This window comes from Aulostomus chinensis, chromosome 6 (assembly GCF_037954235.1).
Source record: "Aulostomus chinensis isolate RoL2024-O1b breed Wild chromosome 6, RoL_Achi_v1.0, whole genome shotgun sequence".
Lineage (NCBI taxonomy): Eukaryota > Metazoa > Chordata > Actinopteri > Syngnathiformes > Aulostomidae > Aulostomus > Aulostomus chinensis.
The window spans coordinates 10,771,840-10,795,018 of NC_141325.1; the positions used below are offsets into that span (position 1 = coordinate 10,771,840).

The following is a 23,179-nucleotide window of genomic DNA, read 5'->3' on the forward strand; positions in this document are numbered from 1 at the left end:
ATCGAACCAGCGACCCTTCAGCTGCTAGACGGCCACTCTACAGCTGAGCCTTGATAGCTAAACAATATACCATCATGAATTGTTTCTGTCATTATAATTGCAAGAAAATCTGATACTGTGACTGCTATAATTGAGATTATACTTGAATCTCTGTGGTTGGCAGAAGACAGATGACCACATGCTTCTAGAAACATCCCATCTCATCCTTGTATATATAAATCATACAGAGATTATCTACTACACTATGATAATCAAAGGTGTCTTGGTACATTGGTCAACATGTTTGATCAATTTTGGGAAATTTTGTCTGTTGTGGTCATTTGCAGATTATTTTGTATGAAGTGACAACTTTTGTCCTGGACTGACTTGCAAATTGAAGCATTGCTGTGAAATCTGGGATGCACAAACTGCATAACTGACTGAATTAACTACCCACTTCTTAAACAAATGTTTTGCCCTGACAGTTCATACAATAATTCTTATTCGCGTAACTGTCAACACATTCAGCAGACTTGAACATGAGAGGTGGTTGTCTGGTACTTGATGGGCTGCTATTGTATGAACTTGTTCCTTCATGTCAGTCTCTTTTCCCTTTTAGTCTAAGAAGCCAACGTGTAGGTGGTTAACATGAACAAGTCTCATTTGTTTTTTGGTGACAAGAAATTCTTTTTAAGAATTGGGGTTGGATGTGTAACATTTGTATTCACGTGTACACAAAAAGGTGAGACTCTCCCATGTGTTTAGCCTCTACATCTCTCTTCTCTTTTTTTATCCTATACGAACTGTTCTTGTGGTAGAACCTCCGGTTACCATGGAGACAGAGTCACCCACATGGCTCATCATGAGGAGCCGCTTATCCATGACAACACAGCTGTTTCCCCGATTCTTCACATTTGGTACGTTGCTCATCACGTTGCATTTTCTGCTTGATACTTGAGTCAAAGGAGCTTTAGAGATGCATTTCCTGCCAAAACTGCTAAAACCCTTCCCAACTGGTGCCATGTGAAGCACTTCTGAAACTTATTTGTGAGGGATAAAACAAAATCATCACAAGCTTTGCTAGTTACACTCCTATACTGTGAGATTTCGGAAATATCCGTGTAGCAGAGACCTATAGTGCTTCATATAAGGAACTGGGGGCAGTACAGTGGTGCAGTGGTTAACACTTTCGCCTCACAATAAGAAGGTTCCTGGTTTGAGCCCTGGTTCCAGCACAGGATCTTTCTGTGTGGAGTCTCCATGTTCTCCCTGTGCCTGCGTTGGTTCTCTCTGGTTCTCCAGCTTCCTCCCACAGTCCAAAGACATCAAGAGGGACAGGGCTGATTGATACTCTAAATTGACTGTAGGTGTGGCTGTGAGTGTGAATGGTTGTCTGTCTCTATGTGTTGGCCCTGCATTGGACTGGCAACCCATCCAAAGTGAACCCTGCCTCTTGCCCAAAGGCTGCTTAGATAGGCTCCAGCCCCCCCACAACCTTTAACGGGATGAGAGGTAGAAAATGGAAGGATGGATAAGGAACTGGACATTATGGGATACTGCTATTGGAACAAATACCCCTATAAGGGTCTTTAATGGTAAAATTTGTGGGGGGATAAATTGCCTGTACTTTTATCGCAACACAACTTTGCTCTTCAAGAGACACGATTGTAGAATGAATGACCAGCAGTTCTACTTCATTCCACTGCTGGACATAGTGAGTCTTTGGCAAAAATACAGCATGAAGTTGCTTCAAGAGGATATAGAGTTTTTCTCCAAAGCTCTGAACTCAGCAGTGGTTGGGAAATTGCATCAATACCAGAGCCATAAAGCTATACACTCACCCTCACCTTTTGCTAAAGAAGTGAGCATTTGTGTTTCTTCAAAATTTAAAAGAAACCCATAAGTTCTGGTAATATGCTGCCTCTATTGGTTTGCCTTGTAAAAGCTACAAATTGCACCTTTACAGCCTTTTCCTATTATTCCTTCAGCATGCTTGAAAATTTTTCAGAGCCCCCTTCAAATTTTTACTCTGCATTAAATGACAGTCATGTGCAATTCCTCAGCTGATGATAAAATGAAGTCATTCAAGGCAGCAATCACACAAAATTTCTCAGTGTGCTGCATGACGCAACAAGGTACAGATATATACAAACACCTACACAAGTACTGCGTCTGACTAAATAAAGAGAGGAAATTGCAATGCCCACTCAGTGTTACTTCTGAGTGAGTTCTCGTAACTCTGTTCCAGGCATTTAGAAAAATGACCAAGAATGAGTAGATCACATATAGATAGATAGATAGATAGATAGATAGATAGATAGATAGATAGATAGATAGATAGATAGATAGATAGACAGATAGATAGATAGATAGATAGATAGATAGATAGATAGATAGATAGATAGATAGATAGATAGATAGATAGACAGATAGATAGATAGATAGATAGATGATTGATAGACAGATAGTTAGATAGATAGATAGATAGATGATTGATAGATAGACAGATAGATAGATAGATAGATAGATGATTGATAGACAGATAGATAGATAGATAGATAGATAGATAGATAGATAGATAGATAGATAGATAGATAGATAGATAGATAGATAGATAGATAGATAGATAGATACAGTAGATAGATAGATAGATAGATAGATAGATAGATAGATAGATAGATAGATAGATAGATAGATACAGTAGATAGATAGATAGATAGATAGATAGATAGATAGATAGATAGATAGATAGATAGATACAGTAGATAGATAGATAGATAGATAGATAGATAGATAGATAGATAGATAGATAGATAGATAGATAGATAGATAGATAGATAGATAGATAGATAGATAGATACAGTAGATAGATAGATAGATAGATAGATAGATAGATAGATAGATAGATAGATAGATAGATAGATGATAGATAGATAGATAGCTAGCTAGATAGATAGATAGATAGATACATACATACATACATACATACATACATACATACATACATACATACATTGATAGATACATGGATAGACAAATAGGTATCCATGCTTACATATGTGTTACATCAGAGATAGGTCAGATAGACAGAGGTGGACTGTGCCATTATGTATTGCTCAGTATGAGGCTGGGAAGAAAGGGGCACTAATGCTCTGAATCTTGGCTCTGGCATGCCCCCAGACCGCCCAACCCTAGCATCACCCGAGGAGACATAATAGACCCACTACAGAGCAGAGAAGTTCATGTACTAGCTCTCAATGGTTGTATTAGAGTGAAGATGACAGGCTGATCTATTGAGTAATCGCTCAACTGTGCACTTCACATTACTTAATCAGGAATGATATGTCTCTATTGGAGAAAACCTGAGGAACAATCAGTGGGTGAGAGAATTATGGTTTGGAGCAACATGGATAATAAGCTGCCATCAAAAGTGATCTTAATTGTGCCTGTTCTGAACTCTTGAGGTACAAGTTATCAATGCTGAATTATATTTCCTGACTAGCCACAGTGTAATAACTCAAACTCTTGCGAAGTTTAAGTGTAATTTGTAGTCAAAGAATACAATGCTTTTCATTTTCAATGCCAGAAAGTTTTAGCTAAGATACAAGGAATGAATGCTGTATTTGGGGGGAAATTATTTCTTATTATGAATTATTATTTATTATCATATATATTATTTTGTGAAATTATTGGACCGTAGAATGAGATAGTTTTTCATGTTTTTTAATTTGGAATGAGAAAAATATGGGCGGCACGGTGGTGCAGTGGTTAGCACTGTCACCTGACAGGGAGAAGGTTCCAGGTTCGAGCCCTGGCTCGAGCACAGGATCTTTCTGTGTGGAGTCTCCATGTTCTCTCTGTTCCTGTGTGGGTTCTCTCTGGTACTCCAGCTTCCTCCCACAGTCCAAAGACATCAAGAGGGGACGAGGCTGATTGATACTCTAAACTGACTGTAGGTGTGACTGTGAGTGTGAATGGTTGTCTGTCTATATGTGTTGGCCCTGTGATGGACTGGAGACCCCTCAAGGATGAAGCCTGCCTCCCGCCTGAAGGCTGCTGGGATAGGCTTCAACCCCCACCCCACCCCCCTCGTGACCCTTAACAGAATAAGCAGTAGAAAATGGATGGATGGATGGATGGATGGATAAAAATATCTGACTATGGTATCACTGAATATTTTTCAATCAATTTTATATACAAATCTGATATACTCCTGTATTTTTTTTGACGGGAGTTAAGAAGAGAGAACACATCTCTTCCACTTCAGCTTCTCTCCACTGGCTTCCTGTAGGATCTAGAATCGACTTCAAAATCCTTCTGCTGACTTATAAGGCTCTCAATGATAAAGCTCCATCCTATTTGAAAGAGCTCATTAGTCCCTACTGTCCGACCAGAGCACTCCGCTCCCAGAATGCAGGTCTTTTAGTGATTCCCAGTATCAATAAAAACAGACTGGGAGGTAGAGCCTTTAGTTATTGGGCTCCTCTACTTTGGAACCAGCTCTCTCCATGGGTCAGAGACGCAGACACTTTAACTACGTTTAAGTCCAGGCTTAAGACTTTCCTTTATGACAGAGCCTTCAGTTAGGACTGGTTCAGGTAGCTCTGAACCATTGATAGCTATGCTGCTACAGGCTTAGACTGCTGGGGGACACATCAGGTTACATGGAGCCCTTCCCTCCTCTCCTCTCCTCTCCTCTCCTCTCCTCTCCTCTCCCCCTCTCTCCTCCTCTCCTCCCTGCACATTTTTGGAACTGTCACTACCACTACTTGTTGCACTTTGTAGTTTGGCCTTGGTGTCTCGCAGTCTCTCTGTGTTTCCACAGATCCACCAGAGCCCCAACCGCCGCCTGCATCGCCCCCCCCCCCCCCCCCCTTATTCCCTACTGTTACACCGGCCTGCGCTCCCCTTCCATGAACCAGTCTGCCATCCAGTCCCCCATCAAGCTGGCTTGCTCTCCCTGCCTCCCCTTCCAGAAGCTTCCTTCTTCAACTGTTATTAACATTTCCATGTTTCCCACATTTTGTATTGTAAACTGTTTTCTTGTCTGTAACAACATCTACTGCACGTCTGTCCGTCCTGGGTGAGGGATCCCTCCTCTGTTGCTCACCCTGAGGTTTCTCAGATTTTTCCCTGTTAAAAGGGTTTTCAGTGGCGTTTTTCCTCAGTCGATGTGAGGGTCTAAGGGCAGAGGATGTTGTTATGATGCCATGTGAAGCCCTTTGAGACAAACTGTTGGTGAAAACCGGCTATACAAATAAAATTGCCTTGCCTTGCCTTGCCTATGTGTATGTATGTCTAAAAAAATAATCACATATCTTACTTTGTCAGGTAATTGTGTCTAAAAATTTTGCACAATAAGGTACTTTCACTTACAAATACAAGAGCACAACTTGGAGTATTGGCAGTGTACACTCTGAGGTGATCCCTTTACTCTAAAATGAAGAAAAGAAAAAGAGAAAAGCCTGTAATATCCTCCACAGGTGGATGCAGCAGGTTCATCCACGCAGGCTGTTACTGTAGCAGCTGGGGTGAATGCAGTTTACTGAACCAGATTTTATGAATTTGGAAATACAAAAAAGGAACCAAAATACACACAAAAGTTAAACAAATTTGATTGATAGCATATTATTAACATTTTGTACGCATTTTCAATAGATATTATAATAACATCATTATCATGCACTCTTCGCACCATGATAATGATGTGTTACCGTGTTTTTGGTCAAAGATGACAGTATGACAAGGGTTATACAGTGTAATGTCTCCTTCTTATTGTGCTAACTATAATAGCATCTGAGTGGTAGCCTTTCAGAGTATCTTTCATTTAACATGAAAATATCAATTGCAAGCACCAAAGTCAGTTAACCAAGCAATGACTAACTGATTACTCTAACACACTGTTTCATTATAATCATCCTGTTAGGTGATTTCTTTGCTGTGACTCCCACCACAATGAGCCAGGATTTAATATTGTTTATTATTGCATAAAATTTCAATGGGACATTGTTCCTTGGAGGAGTAAGATGCATTGCAAAACATTTCCTGAAATCATCAGTAATATAAACTTCAAAAATGATGTTGTCTTCCAGAAAAGGTTTGCTTACATCATTTACAACTTACACTCAAACAGCTGTGATCCTCTTATTGAAATAAATATCCGGCAGCACTTGTAAACACACACAAACTTGTGTCATTGCACAAGATTACATGATTCACCCCAAAACATCAACACAACAAACAGAAGGATTTCATCTAGTCATTGCTGCAGTTGGACTCAGGGTGGTGTTGGGAGCTCTGAGGAAACGGAAAATGCAACAGCCGAGTCAGAGCAATCACACAGTGCCACCAGGTGGTCTACACACTTCATCCAGAAAAAAGTCTTAAAACTGTTTATGCACAGTACAAAGCATTTTAAAGACATTATCTTAGCACGAAATAAGTAACCGAAGAGTTTGATTTGACAGAATGAACAGGTTAAATCACACTATTTAAAACACAGGAATAGTTGCTACCAGTTTTCAAACATTTTGATTTCTTCAGTAATTTTGTGATAAATGATAAAGTTACCAAAGTGTCTGTTGTTGAATCACTTTGTTTGGCTTTTGAATTATAAATCCTGTCGGTAAAAAACAAAACAAAAATAAAATCAAACTCATAGTTCCCATTTGTTTCTCTATTTGCATTATACACATCCTCATGATTTTCAGCGAGACTGTGACTCACTATCCACATCCTTATATGTGCAGGGATGCCATTTTAGATCATTTATTTATGTTCTAATCCCATCAACAGCAAAAATGACTGAATCTTTTTTTTTCAGATTTCATGTTCACTCTGATAGCCTCTAGTGACGTATCAAACCCATCCTAATCATTAAACATGGTGTTGACGTGTCCTTTTTGGCCTGAAATATGATTTGAAAATTACGAGGGTGTCATATTACAATGTGTTTTCTGCCCCTCAGTTCCTGTAATGGCACATCAGCTGAGTGGGCAGTTGCTGGACAATCACAAAACCAGTGTAGGTGTGGATGGTCCAGTGTTAATAACCCACATCCGTTTCACACTGTAACAATGGATTGTGACCCTTTGTCATCCACCTCTCCATAATCTACGTCAGAGGAAAACTTGCTGACCTGAGAATTTCAGTCATCAGGTGAAGGCCCACGTTGCCCTCGATGTTGTTCTGTAAAACAGGCTTTTTACGCTATTATGTTTAAAAACAAATTAACCACATAGAAGAGAAGGATGGGAGATAACAGTAAGGTTCTCTGCTTGTGCAAGCAAACACAGAGACACAGGGAAAGGATAAATGGATGGATTAAGTGAGCCATTACTTTTGTCACTCAACATAGATGGTAAAAGGGTTTTTAAATATTTACTTCAGCATGCAACTTGTTGCAGAATAGAAGTTAGAGGATGTGCTTCTTAACTGAGCCAAGTGACTCATTTATTTGCTGAATACTCCAAACGAAGCCCACGCTGTCTTGCGTAGCTCTTACGAGGGACACTTTTCCAAACACACGTGTTTAACTTTTGCAAAGAGTTTAAAAATATGGTCCGTGCGGAATCATCATATAAACTAGTGGTTCTTAACCTTTTTCAGTTGCAAACACTGAGAAGAATCAGGTCAGGGTTTACGACTCCGGCTCCACCCTCACTCCCTGCAGTTTGTATGGCCGCTAAATTGACTTTAATGTTTTACATTTATTCAGTTAACTGCATCTCTGTAAAAACGTGTACTTCATGCCTAACAGAACAAAATGGAGAGCAATAAATGCTCATTTCTCATATTTTTTCTACTCTGTCTTTTGCACTGTTATTGGTGAGGGTTTTTTTTTTAATCTCATTGTACCTACATATAGTGACAATAAAGGCATTCTGATTCTGATTCTGATACTGATACTGCTGAGAAAGCTGAGCCTGTTCACAAGTAAAATAAGCTATTCTTAAAGTCTTACAGGCCTTAGTAAAGAGTTGTCCAAATGTTTTTGCTTAGTGGGCCTAAACTCAAACAAAATGGTACTTGAAGTTGACCTAGTGTTGTTAAAATGCCTTTGTCGGTGTACCATTCTCTCTCTGCCTTATTTTATTTTATTTTTTTTTTGGTTCACTCATGCCAAAGTGCTCTGCTACAACTTGAGCAAATTATGAAAAAAAGCAATTTTTTCTCTCACAAGCTGAAAGCCCCATAACCACTTATTTAAGTAATTAAATAAGTTCAGATGCACTTTCACACACTCAATATAATCTATGCCAACAAATTATCTTACTGTTACATGGGGTAGAATTTAGTGGAGGGGGGTCTAACAAGAATGCATGTTTTACTTCTTTTTTGGGAAGGGTTTTGGTTTCAGTGAGCATTGCAGTACTGGCAGGCCTCACACTGTCAGGCAGAAAGACCCTCTGAAGTGAAAATCCCTCAACAACAACAACCAAAAACTTAAACACATCATCAAATACAATAATTAGTTCATAGCACAAATTCACAGGACATATAACACCTTGGTACTTTCACCTCCAGTTGTACATGAGGGATGTTTAACTTCATTGGTCTGACCAAAACAACTGTTTTTATCACTGTTGTTTCCTCATTTGTTGCCTCTTCACAACTGTTTGTATTCCACAACCACTCAAGCAAGTAGTTTTATTCAAACTTGAATAACCAAAAGTCTATTGATTAATGGACAATATTTGATTGCACTATTTGGAAAGTCATAAATGCCAAATCAATAAAGCAAATGGCATAGAAATTACAACACCCAGTCAGAGATCCAAAAACTAGACGATTTAAAAAAAAAAGGATCTCTGCAGAGACCGATATTACCACTGTATGATGGCCTATCATCTATCAATAGACATGAATCAAATAATTTTGCTAACCTCAATATATATCTCATGTGTGTTTGTTCACATAAGAATGTCCAGTTACATTTTCTGCAGTTAAATTTATTTGGGTTTGATTTATTTCGGTTATTTTTACTGTTTTTTATTGTTATTTCAAATATTTGACCTGAATATTCCTAAGAATTTATACACCAGGGTTACAATTATCGTAATCATTATGCTATTACATTGTAATCATATTAGTCCAAAAGCAATGCTCTGCAGATGTTTATCACAATCCTTTCTGGGACAAATGTTCATCCAACACATTTTTTAAGAAAGGTTTTAGACATTCATATAGTTTAGTTTAATATCAAAACTGACAGCCAAATTGTCAAGATGATTATTCATACAAATAAATCATTAAAATGTCAATGATTTCATTTGAAGGGCATTTTAACCAAGGTTGTTACCCGAAACGATGGAGATGTTAATCCAGATTTATCACTATTATTATTATTATTATTATTATTATTATTATTATTAACATTTCAGTAAAGGTGGTTCACTCTTCTGAGGAGAACATGAAATCTGCTGGGATATTCTATAAACGCAAAATGTCATTGCATTAAGTATGAACATGTTAAATTAGCTTGGTGTTACTAATGCAAGTTTAACACGCATATATGATGTGATTCCTGTGTAATCCTTCTTTTAATATTCTTACTGTATTACTCTTCAGAAACGATTCCTTGTAGTCTGATCGGTGGTTGGTTTGAACAGCGTCACGACTACAGCGGACACCTGGATCTCTGATTGGCTGACAGCGCTGATCCGGGTACTGAGCTAGAACGAGCCCATTAGCTAAAGGTACCAATATGGCGGAGGTAAGAGGGAAAACAGGGGAGAAGCAATCGATCTTAAATCGATATTTTTAAAATTTGTGTGGTGTATTTTCTATTTGTATGTTATCGATTGAATACAAGATGTTTTTTGCCGACTGTACAGCGTGTTTCGTTCAATAATAGTCATTATTATTGCTCTTAGATATGCCTGAATGTCTGGACTGATCCTTCACTACAAGGCCGCTGCGCCTTCGCTCTCTCAGCTGCTTTGGTGTAGCGGCTGTGTAAATTGATACGTAAATTTAACGTTAGCTTGCTGGTTAAACGATACATACATTTTCCCGTGTTTAGGTGAATGAAAATTGCTTACCTTGGCTCCAATTGGTGTCAGTAATACTGTAAATATCACTGTTAATTTATCAATTTTTAAACCGCTTAAACGCAGTAAGTGTTTACATGTTTCGATGCATAGCGATAACATTAGTTCCCCGTAGTTAGCTTGCTGGCTAGCTTACGCTGTAGAAGCCGACACTGCCTTACTTGTATTTTTCTCTCCCAAAGTGTTTTCCTGTTCACTTATATGTTGTCTGACCATATGGAGGATTGAATAGAAGTTTGAAACTACAATTTCTCACATCTTTCCTCAATGTTTTGCCTTTACTCCCGATTGCCGTTGTGTTAGCCGCTTACTGTATTTCAGGTAACGGTAACTTCAATTCAGTCTTGGTATCATCCATCCATTTCGAGTTTCCTGATTACCCCAAAAGAATAAGTAGAATTATAGCTGTTACATCCCTTTCATCTCCTAAACTGTTTCTAAGCATGGTAGCCCATAACAAAATTAAGAAGTTAATATTCCAATAATTTATGTTGTGATTTTATTTTACAGGCTTCCCTTGGGAGTTCAAGTCCAGGTATGGGAAATATCACTATAAAATAAAATAGATCATATACATTTTATGTTGTATTAAATAAACCTTGTGTACTTAAAGAATTACGCTTGAATACTCTAGCTCTGGCAGAGCAGTTACAATCTGCCCATGGTAGTGTAGACATGTATCAGAAGACTTGAATCTAACAAATAGCTTCCATAACAGACACTCGTATTAATATAAATGAGTGTTTTAATGTGGAATCAAAAACGTGTTGTGAGAAAGATTAATTTTATTTATTCTTTCTTTTAAACAGTTGGCTCTTTATCATCAGAAGATCATGACTTTGACCCGACTGCAGAAATGTTAGTTCATGAGTATGATGATGAGAGGACTCTGGAGGAGGAAGAGTCTCTGGAAGGAGGGAGGAATTTCCGTTCTGAGATTGCAGATCTTGAGAAGGTAAATTAATAAAATGGTCTGGACAAAGGTCCAATTTTTATCAAAACAGATTTACTGTAAATTTAAAATGAAAAGATCCCTAAACATAAGTTGTGCACAGTTGTATTGTTTTTAATGGTCCAATGAGTGTTTGTGTGTTACAGAATTATTTTTAAGTATTAATTCTGTTTCTGTCTTAATAGTAAATTTGATCAAAACGTATAGACATTTTTGGTTAACCGTGTGTGTGTATATATATATATATATATATATATGTGTGTGTGTGTGTGTGTGTGTGTTTGTGTATGTATGTATGAATGTATACACCTCTCAGCCACAGTTGCGATGGGTCCTCTATTGCAATTAGTTGTTGTATGTAATTTGCTGCACGTGTTAATGATTCATTTCAACTGCATGTTTGGTTGAGGTAATTTAGAAGTTTTGTATTAGCGTTATTCAAATAGTATATCATGCCAAGTTACACATTCGCTTTATATTTTGACTTTGCATTAACTTTGGCAAGTAAATATGGTTTTCTTTTTATTCAATAAAAATTTCAGCTGAGATCATGAAAGTTTACAAATAATTTGTAATAAATTTGTTTGATCAATCTAATTGTTGTGTTTTGATTGTCATGCCCATTTTTACCAGGAGGGTAATATGCCTCTGGAGGAGCTGTTGGCCATCTACCGCTATGAGGCCTCAGCTGGGTCCAGTATAGACAGCTCCTCTGGAGATCTCACGGATGAGCTGCCTGATATGACTTTGGACAAGGTAAATACCTGCGGCTCTGTGATTAGGGTGCACTGCTACTACACACTAATAAGTAGTAATCCATAGTAAACTGATTAATCAACTAACTGGTTTTTCCTAGGAGGAAATTGCTAAAGACTTGTTGTCTGGCGACTACGAGGAGGAAACACAGTCTTCAGCGGATGATCTCACCCCTTCAGTCACCTCACACGAGGCCACCGATTTCTTCCCAAGAACACTTCGATGTAAGCGTCAGGTTATAAATTGTAAAAATACGTTGTTTTCTGCAGCTATGGAGAAAACAGATAGACACTGTATTGCCATTTCAAGTCAGGGAGCACGTAAAAAAACCTACATTTTTCAAGACTGCCATGTGTATTGAAATGGTAAATAATTAGTTTGGCTTATTTTTAGATATAAAGAATTTCAAGACTAATGGAAAATGAATGGCTTCCAGTCACCTTGGCGCTCTTGCCAGTCCCTGTGTTAAGGCACAATAATTCAGCATAGTACAACTGCCCAGTTATAAATCCTCCCTTGATATGAATTAAATAATTCAGCTTTATTCATCTTGTCAAGAGAGGTGTTGATTTATTGTAATGGCCATCTTGGAAGCAGTTATTTGTGGTGCTATGAAATTGTGCTGGGTTATACCCACACCACCAGAATAATAAATCAATGAAGTTTATGCATTTCAAACTTGGCATGGGTCTTGATGTTTATTTACAGCATTTATTCACAGACAAATAACCTAAACTGTACACGTACAGGTCCAGGTGTATGGCAGTGCAGTCTTATTAATCTGGAGTAGTTGTACATCAGACCTCAGCACAAGGTCGTATGCACTTGAACTTAAGAAATGATCGTTGTCTCACACATGCACTCGCTACGATCACCAACACTTTTGTGCACTGGAAGACCCTGCTGTCACCTCATGCTCCAGTACTTTAATTTACCAAATCTACTAGTGGACCTGTTGATGCGTCACAGTATTCCTCGTACATACAATTATTTGATACTTTCAGTACCATTGGAAAAACAAGAAAAGATGCCTTTACAATATTTCGACCAACTTGATACAATTTATTGGCTCTTTGGGTAACTCTTAAAGATTTTTACGCGGTTTTTGTTTGTTGTTTTTTTCAGCCAATGCCATCTCTGACGGTGATAAAGAGTCGGAGTGTGATGAAGATGGTCCGAGCCCAGAAGACTCTAGAAAGGTAACATTTCAAGCACATTAAAAGAGGAAATTCTAACTTGCTCATAGATCTAAATATATCACTGTCTTTCCTTATTTGTGTATCATAGGAGATAATGGTTGGAATGCAATACCAAGCAGAAGTTCCTTCCTGCCTCTGTCATTACAAAGATGGAGAGAAAGGTGACTACTGTGTTTCTTTTGTCTGTACATGCTGATGTATTTTATTTGATTATTGAATTTCACTTACAAAGATGCCTAATCTCAGATTCATACATTTTTGATACAGTGTATGAAGATGAAGATGAGCTATTATGGAGCCCAGGTACATTGCCAGAGAACAAGGTTCGAAGTTTCCTGTCAGACGTGTTGTCACGGACAACAGATGAGAAGACAGGGTGTGACAAACCAGGGGTGCATGTCCGAGACAATGAACAGGTCAGTCAATCATGTTTTTGTTCACCAGTTACTAAACTAGGGATTGAAATCTTAAGTCTGTCACGTTGACAGTGACATAAACAGTAGACATTCAGCCATGATGTCATCATTAGTCTGACCAGTTGCACTAAAAAGGTGGAGTGTAAAAATATGCTGGGTGCAGTGCTTGTCAAGGTGTGTAGCTGGTCGCTTGCTCCTCAGTGGAAACAATTAAAAAAGATGCTGGTTAAACAACTGCATGTGCATCAAGAAGAGAAATGATCCCAAGGTGCACAGTCTCCTCCCTCTGGCTCATCATTGAGATCCAGTCCATGAATACAGGCAACAGGGACAGCCATAGTGAAGCCCAATACCCTCATGTAATGTGTTTTTTGTAAAGAATATGAACATGGCTCTCACTGGTTGTATTGGAACTGGATGACTCATAACAGAGAACATGGTAAACCATTCTCCTCCAGCACTGATTTCCTTTTAGTGTTTTGTTTTGTTTTTTTGGGTAACATTTCATTGATAATTTATCAGGTTCTGTTGTAATTGAATCTTGAATTCTTTTGAAGTGTTTTCTACCAAGTCTTTAATACTTGATTTTTCTCCTCATAGGCTTTACATGAGCTTGTCAAATGTAACTACAACACTCGTGAAGCACTAGAGAGATACTGCAGTCGCATCAAGTCCTCAAAAGGTAAGAAAGCAGTCATTGGTACCTCTGATATCAGTTAATAACATGGGCTTTGTCGCTGGCTTAATCGCACACAGTCGAAGGCTAACAATTACACTTTGATTAGACATCACCCTTGACAATATCATTGTCTTTCCACAATCCCGTAGTAACTCATCAGAGTTGAAGCTCATTCTCCAGTTTTAATCCTAAAGGAAGCTACCCTTTTTTCAACTTTTAGATCACGTGATTGTGCTGCAACACTGAATTTCTGATTCTTGGCTTCATTTCAGAAAAATCGCCCCCATGGTCAGAAGAGGAATGCAAGAATTTTGAACATGCACTACAAATGTATGACAAAAACTTTCATCTCATCCAGAAACACAAAGTGAGTCTTCCATCATTTGACAAGTTGCCCACTTTCACAAGCAGAAAATGTACTGTTCGAATAGAAAAATCTAATTTTTCTGCCTCACCCCATCATAATTTTCCTCAGGTCACAACACGAACAGTTGCCGAATGTGTGGCATTTTACTACATGTGGAAAAAGTCGGAACGCTTTGACTTCTTTGTGCAGCAGAATCGGTTTGGGAAGAAGAAGTACAGCAGTTATCCTGGTGTAACGTAAGTGGCTGTATTGCTGTTTTCATTCCAGTGTATAAACACAAAGAGCTCCAGGAAAAAAATGTGCTCAAAAATGAAACATGGTCTTTTTGTATGCAGTGACCTGATGGACAGGCTTGTGGATGAAGCAGAGGGGCTGGCGATGGACAGTTCCTCCTCTGTGTGCTCTGGAGCAGGTGGAGGAGGCAGGCTGGAGACCACGACAGACCAACAGCTCAGCCTGCTTAACTCCATCACCGCCAGCGATCTCACAGGTCTGTTATGGGGACCAACATCATGGCAAATTAGAACTGCCAATTCTGCTTCATATGCTTTTATTCTCCAGTATTAATTTAGTGTCCTGTTTCCTTTCAGCTTTGAGTAATAGCGTAGCGACAGTGTGCAGCCCCGCGGAGGTCAGCTGCTTGGACTCCTACAGCTTTCCCCCCCTGGAAAGTCTCCATCGCGGCTCCCTGAATCATGAGGAATCCCTCGGCTTCCCTTCCAATGGCACGGACCCCGATTGCCTCAACATGCTTGACGCCGGCTTCTACCACTCGGACCTGGGTCAACTAGGAGGAGTTTGCGTCAACAAGGACTGCGAGCGGCCTTCCAAGAGACTCAAGATGGCGCTGCCTGACTCCTTTATAAATGATGTCTCTGTGGGTAACCTTGGAGTGGACTTTGAAGCACGACGGACAACAACACATCACCACCGAATCACTGGCGCTAAAATGGCAGTGTCTGTCACAGACTTTGGGAGCTTGGCAGGAAGTGGGGAGCCCAACGGTTTTTTGGGAGCACATGCACGGCATCACACACAGCACACTGCAGCACTTCAGTCCGAGTGATCTTCCTCATCATCCTCTGTTCTTCCTTTTTGCTTGTACATAAGACTGACCTCACTTGTAAATAAGACTGATATGTATATGTATGTGTATGTATATATATATATATACATATATATATATATATGTGTGTATATATATGTATATATATATGTATATGTGTGTATATATATGTATATATATATGTATATATATAAAAATATACTTTTTTTTCTTTTTTGTGTAATATGACATCAGTGATGTCTATCATATATATATATATATATATATATATATATATATATATATATATATATATATATATATATATATATATATATATATATAAAAAACTAAAATCTTGATTTCTCTCAAGAGTTTATATAGCCATTTATTTTAATTTTTGGTTTGCGGTCTGTGTAACGTCCATGTACAGTGGGGCCCAGCGTCTGCAGTAGGAGAGTTGTGTGTCTTCCTCCCACCCATCAACACACAACATCTTCAAAGCTACAGTATGTTATCCTGCCATTCTTTTCAGCTGCCAAAAATCATCTTAGTACTGCCTCTTCTGTTTAGTATTATGGTGTCTCTGTTGTTTGAAGTGGTACATTTAAAAAAGAAAAAAAAATCAGTGTTTAGTTTACAGGTACTTTTCGGTAATCAGGCTGTTGCACGGTTGTTGTTAAGATTTGTTCCCCCATCCTAGTCTTATATTTTATATATTTAAGTTTTTTAAGATTAAATTACTGATTTGACTGAAACTTAACTGGAGAACAGCATCGATGTCTGCTAGAGAGAAGAGGTATTGCTGTCGTTGGGACCAAAGAAACACTCGGTCCACTCACAATTGTACAGTGTTGTAAAGAAAGTGGAGGTTCTTCCCTCACGATCTTTGATCTAGTTCAGACGTGGACTGCAGAGAGCACTTTAACACAAGTTCAGTTCAGGCCTGCCATCCACTTACTCCGAGTCCATGTTAATTAGCAAGAGGTAACTGCTGTCGAGGTGCTGGCTGAGATGCTGCTGTTGCTCTTTGCTCAGTGTAAAAGAGGAGAGAATCTGTGTGTTTGGCCAGCTTGTCTGAACTCAGTCATTCAGTGGTGCCCAAATAAATTCACATTCACATTTCTATCTTATCATTTTTGTAGCGCTTAAGAAGCCTGACTTTAAGAAAGTACTGCTGCCACAGATTGAAGTGAATGGAAAGGAGTGTAAAGGATTTCGATGGGTAAAGATGTATTAGTATACAGGTTTATTTCTTCACCCCCCAAATAAGCCTGGTTAAGAAAGACAAATGTTGAGTTCAGAGGACTTGAGCTGCTCTGGCCTTCCAGTTAAAGTTGTGAACATTGTCAAGTGTTTGTTTTTTCTTTGAAAGGTGCACTAAGCGTTGCCGCCTGATGTAACTTCTGTTGAAGTTTGTTGTAAATACCAAACAAGAACAGAGCAAGCTCGCCCCCCCCCCCCCTTCTGTACATGTCATTGAACGCTCATCGACATCAAAAGTGGATCTGTGCTGCGCTAACGTTGCTAAGATGAGTGAGCGAACTCCAACTGTTTGATGAATAAATTCATATTTTAAGTCTTTATACAACATCTTTACGATATTAGGTCATGAGTTACTGCTGATATATTGAAAATTATTTTATGAGCTCATGCGAAAGAGACACTACTTCTCGCCAAATATGCATCTAAGTGTCTTTTCTTAGGTCGTGCACCAGCCATTTCCCAAAGTATATGTGTTGAGTTGCGACTATGCTACTCAGTCGATTCTGCTTAGTCAAACCCCCCCCCCCCCAAATCCCATCCCCAACCATCTTGTGGGTGATTGGCTGGAATGTGGTTTGTTATGTGTATGTGCACATCCTGTGCACTCAGTGTTTGTGTGCGGTTTGTGAGCCCTGTGTTGTCTCCAGAGACTGGACTTTTTCATAGTGTATTCAGGGGTCAGGCAGCTAGCGGATCAAGGAGAGAAGCCTACGACTTGACATCGCGGTGAAATCATGCAACAACGCTAAGTGCACCCTCAAGTGGCCAAACTAGAATATGTGAGCGTAACGGTTCATTTTTGTTTCCATGCAGTTGAGTTATAGTACCACATTCTTTCCATCACACTTCAAGTGTGACGGCTGTGCAGCCTGACATACTGCATTGTTTTAAGAGTTTGATAAAGTTTTTCAAACCATATTCCTTGCAAAGAGGGTATTAGACTAGCAAACCATGTCACAGCAATATTAGTTGGGCACAGACTTGCAAATATGTTTCCATTTATCTTATCTTCAATGTCTTCAGCTCACTGTCATTCTGACTACGCAACAAGATTTGCTGAAAATGTCGTGTTTATTTTTGTAAAAATCTATGTTCACATCTACATCATGTAGCGTCATTTTTCAGATCATCTAGCAAAGCTTGGCTAAACCCCAAGATCAGTATTATTCTTAATTTAAAGCCACTCTGATATTGTATTGAACCTCTGCCTAGCCTGTACCGACTGGAGAAGGACTTGTTGTATCCCAGTTGACATTTCTCGGAGTCGAGTAGCAGTAATAGAACTGTTTTCCTCCTGACTGAAGTCTGTATTTGTGAATTGTAAAATGTTTAGCGGGTCATCATCAGGTGATTGGATGCAGTAGTGTTTACTTAATTTATCTATGCATTGTGATATGAATAATTAGTTTGTTTCAGGGGTACATCATGTTTGTAATGTTCATAGTAGTCATCATCAAGTGTGTACAGACAGGATTCATGCCTAAAAATCATATTTAAGTTTGATCAAGTTCAGCATCAGAGAGGATATCACTTGTGTTCTATGTAAATAATTAGCAAATAGCCTTTAAAAGTCTATTAACTGACCTCTTATAATTGTGAATCTGTTAATACAAAGGTTATAATTTTTTCCTTCAAATGGCCATAATTTGTAGATATGTACAGAAACTTTGGGTTTTTGCATTTTCCTGGTTTCTTCTTCCTCCCCCACCCCTTTTTTTTTTGGAAAGTCTTGACACCGAGACATGGTTGAAACCACGCATGCTAACCATGTTCCCTTTTCTCAAGTGTACCACTGAAAACGGCTTTACTCGAAAACTCATTGATATTAATGTTGCTTTTTTTTTTTTTTTTTTTAGCATTCAAAGCTGGTTACAGTTGCAGCCATGTGTAAAAAAAAAAAAGAAAAAAAAGTCACTTTTATTTCCTTAAAAAGAAAAACCACAAAAAAAAAATCTTTTTACATGTTGTCGTCGTCTATGTTTGTCTCGATGGTAAAGGGATGGCTGCTGCTCTAAACACACGTGGAGAGCGAGTTTCTCTTAAAATGCAATGTGCATAATGCAGTAGGTCCTCCAAGCTCTTTAGCTTTAGCAGTGCAGTGATATTTATTTCACCTGTGGTTTGTACAAAGACTCAGAGAAACTGTCAGAATGTAAAGGCCATTAAAGTAGAAGTAGGTTTTTCACCACTCTGTGAACTCTCGAAAAATGTGATATTTTATTGATATCTCTTGTATGAGACTTGTGTGTGTGCAAGCAAGCACTAAACAAATTTATTTTATATTTTGTATTGTGTTTTGAAGTTTAAAAAAGGAAGAAAAAAAAAAAAGGTATAGCAGTTGTGGTTTTGGAAAAGATGACTCGTTCTTTGACAAACACCTTTGTGAATAAAAAAACCTACAAAACTTAAAAATGTATATCCAGAAATATAGACAATCAATCAAAAACATCACTATGAGAAATGTTCAAGAAGCTATCTTTATTGTTTATAAGAATTGTACATAAACATTGAGTTGTTTTTTTTTTTTTTTTTTTGTTAAGCATTATTTTGTATTTTCTGTTGTTCTTTAATACCTTGTGTACAGATCCAGAAATAAAGCTCTGGAAAAGGTTCGGAGACGAGCGCAATGTCTTTTCTCATTGTAGTAAACTGTAAAGGTTGGCATCTGAACCGGAAGAAACCATAAGGGAGTTTTGTCTTGACTTTGTTGTTTTAAATTTTATTTCTTTTAGGCCAAACAGCGCTCAGAAAAACCAAGTTTCATAACTGAGTAAAATCCAACTGCTCTGTTAAAATGTCATTTGATTGGCAATAAAACTCAATGTTTGGCTTATGCAAAGTCAAAGATGTAGCGCAGCTTAAAAAGATACGGAGGGAACGGGTCCAATTTTTACAGAACGATTATCTGTTTTGTAACTTTTTAAAAAAACATCAATTCATTACGTTGTCTTTTGGAGAGGAATGGATAGAGTCAGAAAGTCCTCAGCTAGAATCACCTCCACATCACTGTCCGTGAGAGCGTCCTCAGCTTGTCTCTTGAGCTCTGAGACGTCGTCCTCGTCTCCTTCCCTCAGCAGGGAGCAGGGCTTGTACCTCTGACTGAAATGGTACAGCACCAGCCTCCGTGCACAGCAGGCCCGCGCCACCGCCGCAGCCATCTCAGGCGTACTGTGTCCATGGTCCACTGCTTTCTCGCGTAGCTCGTTCCCCAGGGTGGCCTCGTGGACCAGGACGTCTGCTCCAGAGCAAATCCTCATCCCTCCCTCTCCAAGCACACTGCTGCAGTCCCCGAAAATACAGACTTTCCGTCCAGGAATTGTTTCTTCTAGCACATCACCGGGGAAGATCACACGCCCGCTCTCCAGAGTCACTGACTGCCCCGCTTTCAGTCGCCCATAGAGGGGCCCTGGTTTCAGGCCTGAAAAACATTACATGAAAAAGTCATTTATCCACAATAATCATGACACGCATTTCAGTCCCAATCCAGTTTATACATGCGGACAACTAAGTCTGGCTGACAAACACACATCTTAATAACAACCAGATCCACCCCAGCCTAAAGCAGCTCATCAATCTGGACCAGAACAACATCTGAGTTTAAAACTCGAAACTGGCAAATGGAATAGTGGACTGGCCCAGGTTGGAAAGGACCAGGAGAAACCTCCTAACATTGCTGTTTCCAGGGTTCAGCCCCCTGGAGAAGCACCAGGAGAAAACCTTGAGTCTGGTGACCCTGATCGTCTGACAGATTTACAGCAGTCATAAGGGCAGGCTGGATCACGGAAAGAGGCACTGCTCCAGCTCCAAAAACAAAAGAAAACAAAACATGAGAAGACGGGAGCTTAAAAGGCTCTGGAGACTGGGAATGTTAAATGTGAGGTGAGGGAGGGGACTCTAGCCCAGGCAGAGGGGGGCCTGGAACGCCAGAGGAAGGAGAAGTCCTCTTTCCTCCCAAAGTAGCATGAGAAAACCTCCAGCCCTGGACCAGGTACACGAGGACCTGATTAATGAGAGACACCAGGGGGGTGAAGAAAGGTCCCTTTTTTTTGTTTCGAGACCCTGCCCCAGAAGTTTTCATAGAAGTAGTCCAAGAAGGAGAGGTTTTTCTCTCGTGATGGGGGAGAGTTTGGCCTCTCAGCCACAGCAAAGAGGACCACACGTGTCATATGAGGGGTCACGGCGCCGGTGTGTATCAAGCTGGAATCTCTGACATTTTGTAGCAAGAACAGTCTGTTCTGCTCAATGCTCTCACATGTGTGTGTTTCAACACGTACCCAGTTCTCTCAGGAGTTCAGTTTTGAGCCTCCCAGGTCGATCATGCTCCTGAATGCAAAAACCGAAGGACGGGATTCGGTGGAACAACCTAAAGGACTTGACCACGAACTTCTTGTCTTCAAAAAGGTGGTAACAGTCAGAGGACACATCCAGGTAGATGGTCCTTCCTGGTCGCTCCTGTGGGTGCAGAGACCCGCCCTCAGCTGTCGTCTGTAGGTAGATGAGAACGTGACATTGACATTTCCTAAACTAATTTGGTGTTTCATTATTTCCTCTGGCCCATTTGTTACTCACACTTTTGCCCTACCAAATTCACCAAAGATGAGAAAAGAGCCGGGAGTAAATCAGTGAGCAATTATTAAAAGTTACAAGAAAATCACACTTAAATAAACACACAGAATTATAAGGACAAACCTCAGGACTGAGTTGTCCTTCTTCTGGACTCTGGTCATGTGTGGGCTCCAGCTCATGAACTACAGGATGAAGAATGAATCATATAAACTGGGTTGTAATTGTCAATACTGGGGTAAAATCAACATGTATAACAATATTAAAAGTACAAAAACTACAGAAACACCATGGGTCAAGCAGTATAAGTACTATTATTCCTCAATGCTTTTAAGAAAACTTGGAGAAATACAGTTTTTGAATCATATAATTCACATTCACGTGAGATTGCGGACATGAGAGGTCAGTCTGGGCTCGACGTACTGAACTTACCCGCGTAAGGGAAGAGCAGCTGCGACCCTGTGAGACCGAGAGTCACTCTGAGAAAGTGTCGGAGGCCCCGGGGCCCATAGATGTCTACACAGTTCAGATTCTGCTGGGGGTCAGGGTTTGAGTTGAGGCTCACAGTACAGAGGAGACCAGGCAGACCAAACAGGTGGTCTCCATGCAGGTGGGAGATGAAAACTTTGGTGATTCGACCTGGGCAGTAAACTTGCTGTCAGTGGATTCAGGTGCTCGGTCACTCTCAGAAGGACAATGTTCAACACATTTCTATTCCAGTACAGTCATAGAAACGTTATGCTGAGGCATGTCAGTCTAGTAATCATGTTCAGTATTGAAACAGTCTGGACACATGAAATTGACGAAAAGCTGAAATCTGCATTAGAACATTCATTTAAAAAAGAAGAAGCCCCTACAATCATATGACAAGAGGCATTTCTTATGTATCCAGTCTAGTATTTATATGTGGTGGGTTTTTTGGAGTGACTGCAGGTCACATGACATGGAAACCATATTGCAATGCTAAAATGTGGCATCCAAACATTCGAATAAACTACAACCAAAAAATACAAACACTATCTAAAATACATAGTAAGTAAAACGAGTTGCAAGTATGTCCTTGTATTCCTCTTCAGTTTGTTTACACTTTTTTTTATTTTTTGTCTGAGAGTTTTTGTTTGTATGTTTGGGGTCTTTTATATCATTTGATTATTTTCGTCTCATACTTTGTGTCTTGATGTGAGGGGAGCTAACGACAAGTCTCTGGGCTTCTTTCATTCCCATTCTGCACTGTCATTTTATGCGCTAATTATATCATCTAAACAACATAGTACCTAGAAGGAGGGTCTTGTTTATCTGGTGTACTATTGACAAGCTATACATTCAGCGTCACTGGGTCACATGACACGGAGGGGAAAACGATTCATTTTCATTAAAATATTTACATAAAAATAAAAAAAGCACTGAAAATGTCTTTCTTATAAAATCGTATTATATCATATCCGTGGAATGAACTTCACATCGAGGACCAGAGCGGACTCACCGGCTCTGAGCTGGCTCCTCATGAGCTGAGTCTGGGTTCCTTCCCCGCAGTCGAACAGCCAGCAGTCGCCTTCTGTCCGCAGCACCAGAGCCGAGGCCCCGCGGTGAGGGGACGGGTAGGCCGAGCCGGTCCCGAGGAAAGTCATGTCCATAGTCATTTCCCCGAAAAGAAACTAGAAAACTGTGAGGCAACACCTGGGACAATTATCGCAGCATGTTTGCATGGAAACAGTCCCTTAAAGATGACGTAAGAGAAGCGTCGGTGTGGCGTTCAGGAAATCCGGATGTTCTAAAACTGAGTCGTTCATAAATTTCTTTTCAAGATCTCTTTTCTTTTCTTTTGATTTACAAAGTTTAACGAAATCAATGCAACTAAATTTATGTCATGAAATTTGCACTCATATGGCTTCATCACAATAAATA

At 39.5% G+C, this 23,179-nt stretch overlaps 2 protein-coding genes across 4 annotated transcripts; one reads left to right on the forward strand and one right to left on the reverse strand.

The window, feature by feature from the left end:
• The first annotated feature begins 9,566 nt into the window (after positions 1 to 9,566).
• On the forward strand, positions 9,567 to 15,597 carry mier3b (mesoderm induction early response 1, family member 3 b). Of its 3 annotated transcripts, none has more exons than XM_086205329.1 (13): positions 9,567 to 9,694; positions 10,542 to 10,566; positions 10,841 to 10,986; positions 11,617 to 11,739; positions 11,840 to 11,963; positions 12,865 to 12,938; positions 13,027 to 13,099; positions 13,206 to 13,354; positions 13,955 to 14,036; positions 14,306 to 14,400; positions 14,509 to 14,636; positions 14,736 to 14,890; positions 14,991 to 15,597. In XM_086205329.1, the coding sequence occupies exons 1-13, from the start codon at positions 9,686 to 9,688 to the stop codon at positions 15,464 to 15,466; spliced, it is 1,659 nt and encodes a 552-aa protein (XP_086061455.1). In that variant the 5' UTR covers positions 9,567 to 9,685; the 3' UTR covers positions 15,467 to 15,597. The 3 variants fall into 3 exon arrangements, with proteins under 3 accessions (XP_086061455.1, XP_086061457.1, XP_086061456.1); XM_086205331.1 differs by lacking the exon at positions 9,567 to 9,694 and adding an exon at positions 9,707 to 10,003; XM_086205330.1 differs by lacking the exon at positions 9,567 to 9,694 and adding an exon at positions 10,043 to 10,352.
• Positions 15,598 to 19,240: 3,643 nt separating this feature from the next.
• Positions 19,241 to 23,004, reverse strand: elac1 (elaC ribonuclease Z 1). The gene is made up of 5 exons (XM_086206402.1): positions 22,758 to 23,004; positions 21,707 to 21,913; positions 21,401 to 21,459; positions 20,986 to 21,196; positions 19,241 to 20,129 (listed from the first exon to the last, which is right to left on the reverse strand). Exons 1-5 carry the CDS (start codon positions 22,912 to 22,914, stop codon positions 19,651 to 19,653), a joined length of 1,113 nt encoding a protein of 370 aa, XP_086062528.1. The 5' UTR covers positions 22,915 to 23,004; the 3' UTR covers positions 19,241 to 19,650.
• Positions 23,005 to 23,179: the final 175 nt, after the last annotated feature.

Coding starts and splice junctions, on each gene's coding strand:
- mier3b (XM_086205329.1), top strand. Junction 11,740..11,839: donor CTGATATGACTTTGGACAAG/GTAAATACCTGC, acceptor GGTTTTTCCTAG/GAGGAAATTGCTAAAGACTT. Junction 11,964..12,864: donor CTTCCCAAGAACACTTCGAT/GTAAGCGTCAGG, acceptor TGTTTTTTTCAG/CCAATGCCATCTCTGACGGT.
- elac1 (XM_086206402.1), bottom strand. CDS start 22,914: ATGACTATGGACATGACTTTCCTCGGGACCGGCTCGGCCTACCCGTCC. Junction 21,914..22,757: donor GAGGAGCCAGCTCAGAGCCG/GTGAGTCCGCTC, acceptor TTTACTGCCCAG/GTCGAATCACCAAAGTTTTC. Junction 21,460..21,706: donor GCTGCTCTTCCCTTACGCGG/GTAAGTTCAGTA, acceptor TTCATCCTGTAG/TTCATGAGCTGGAGCCCACA.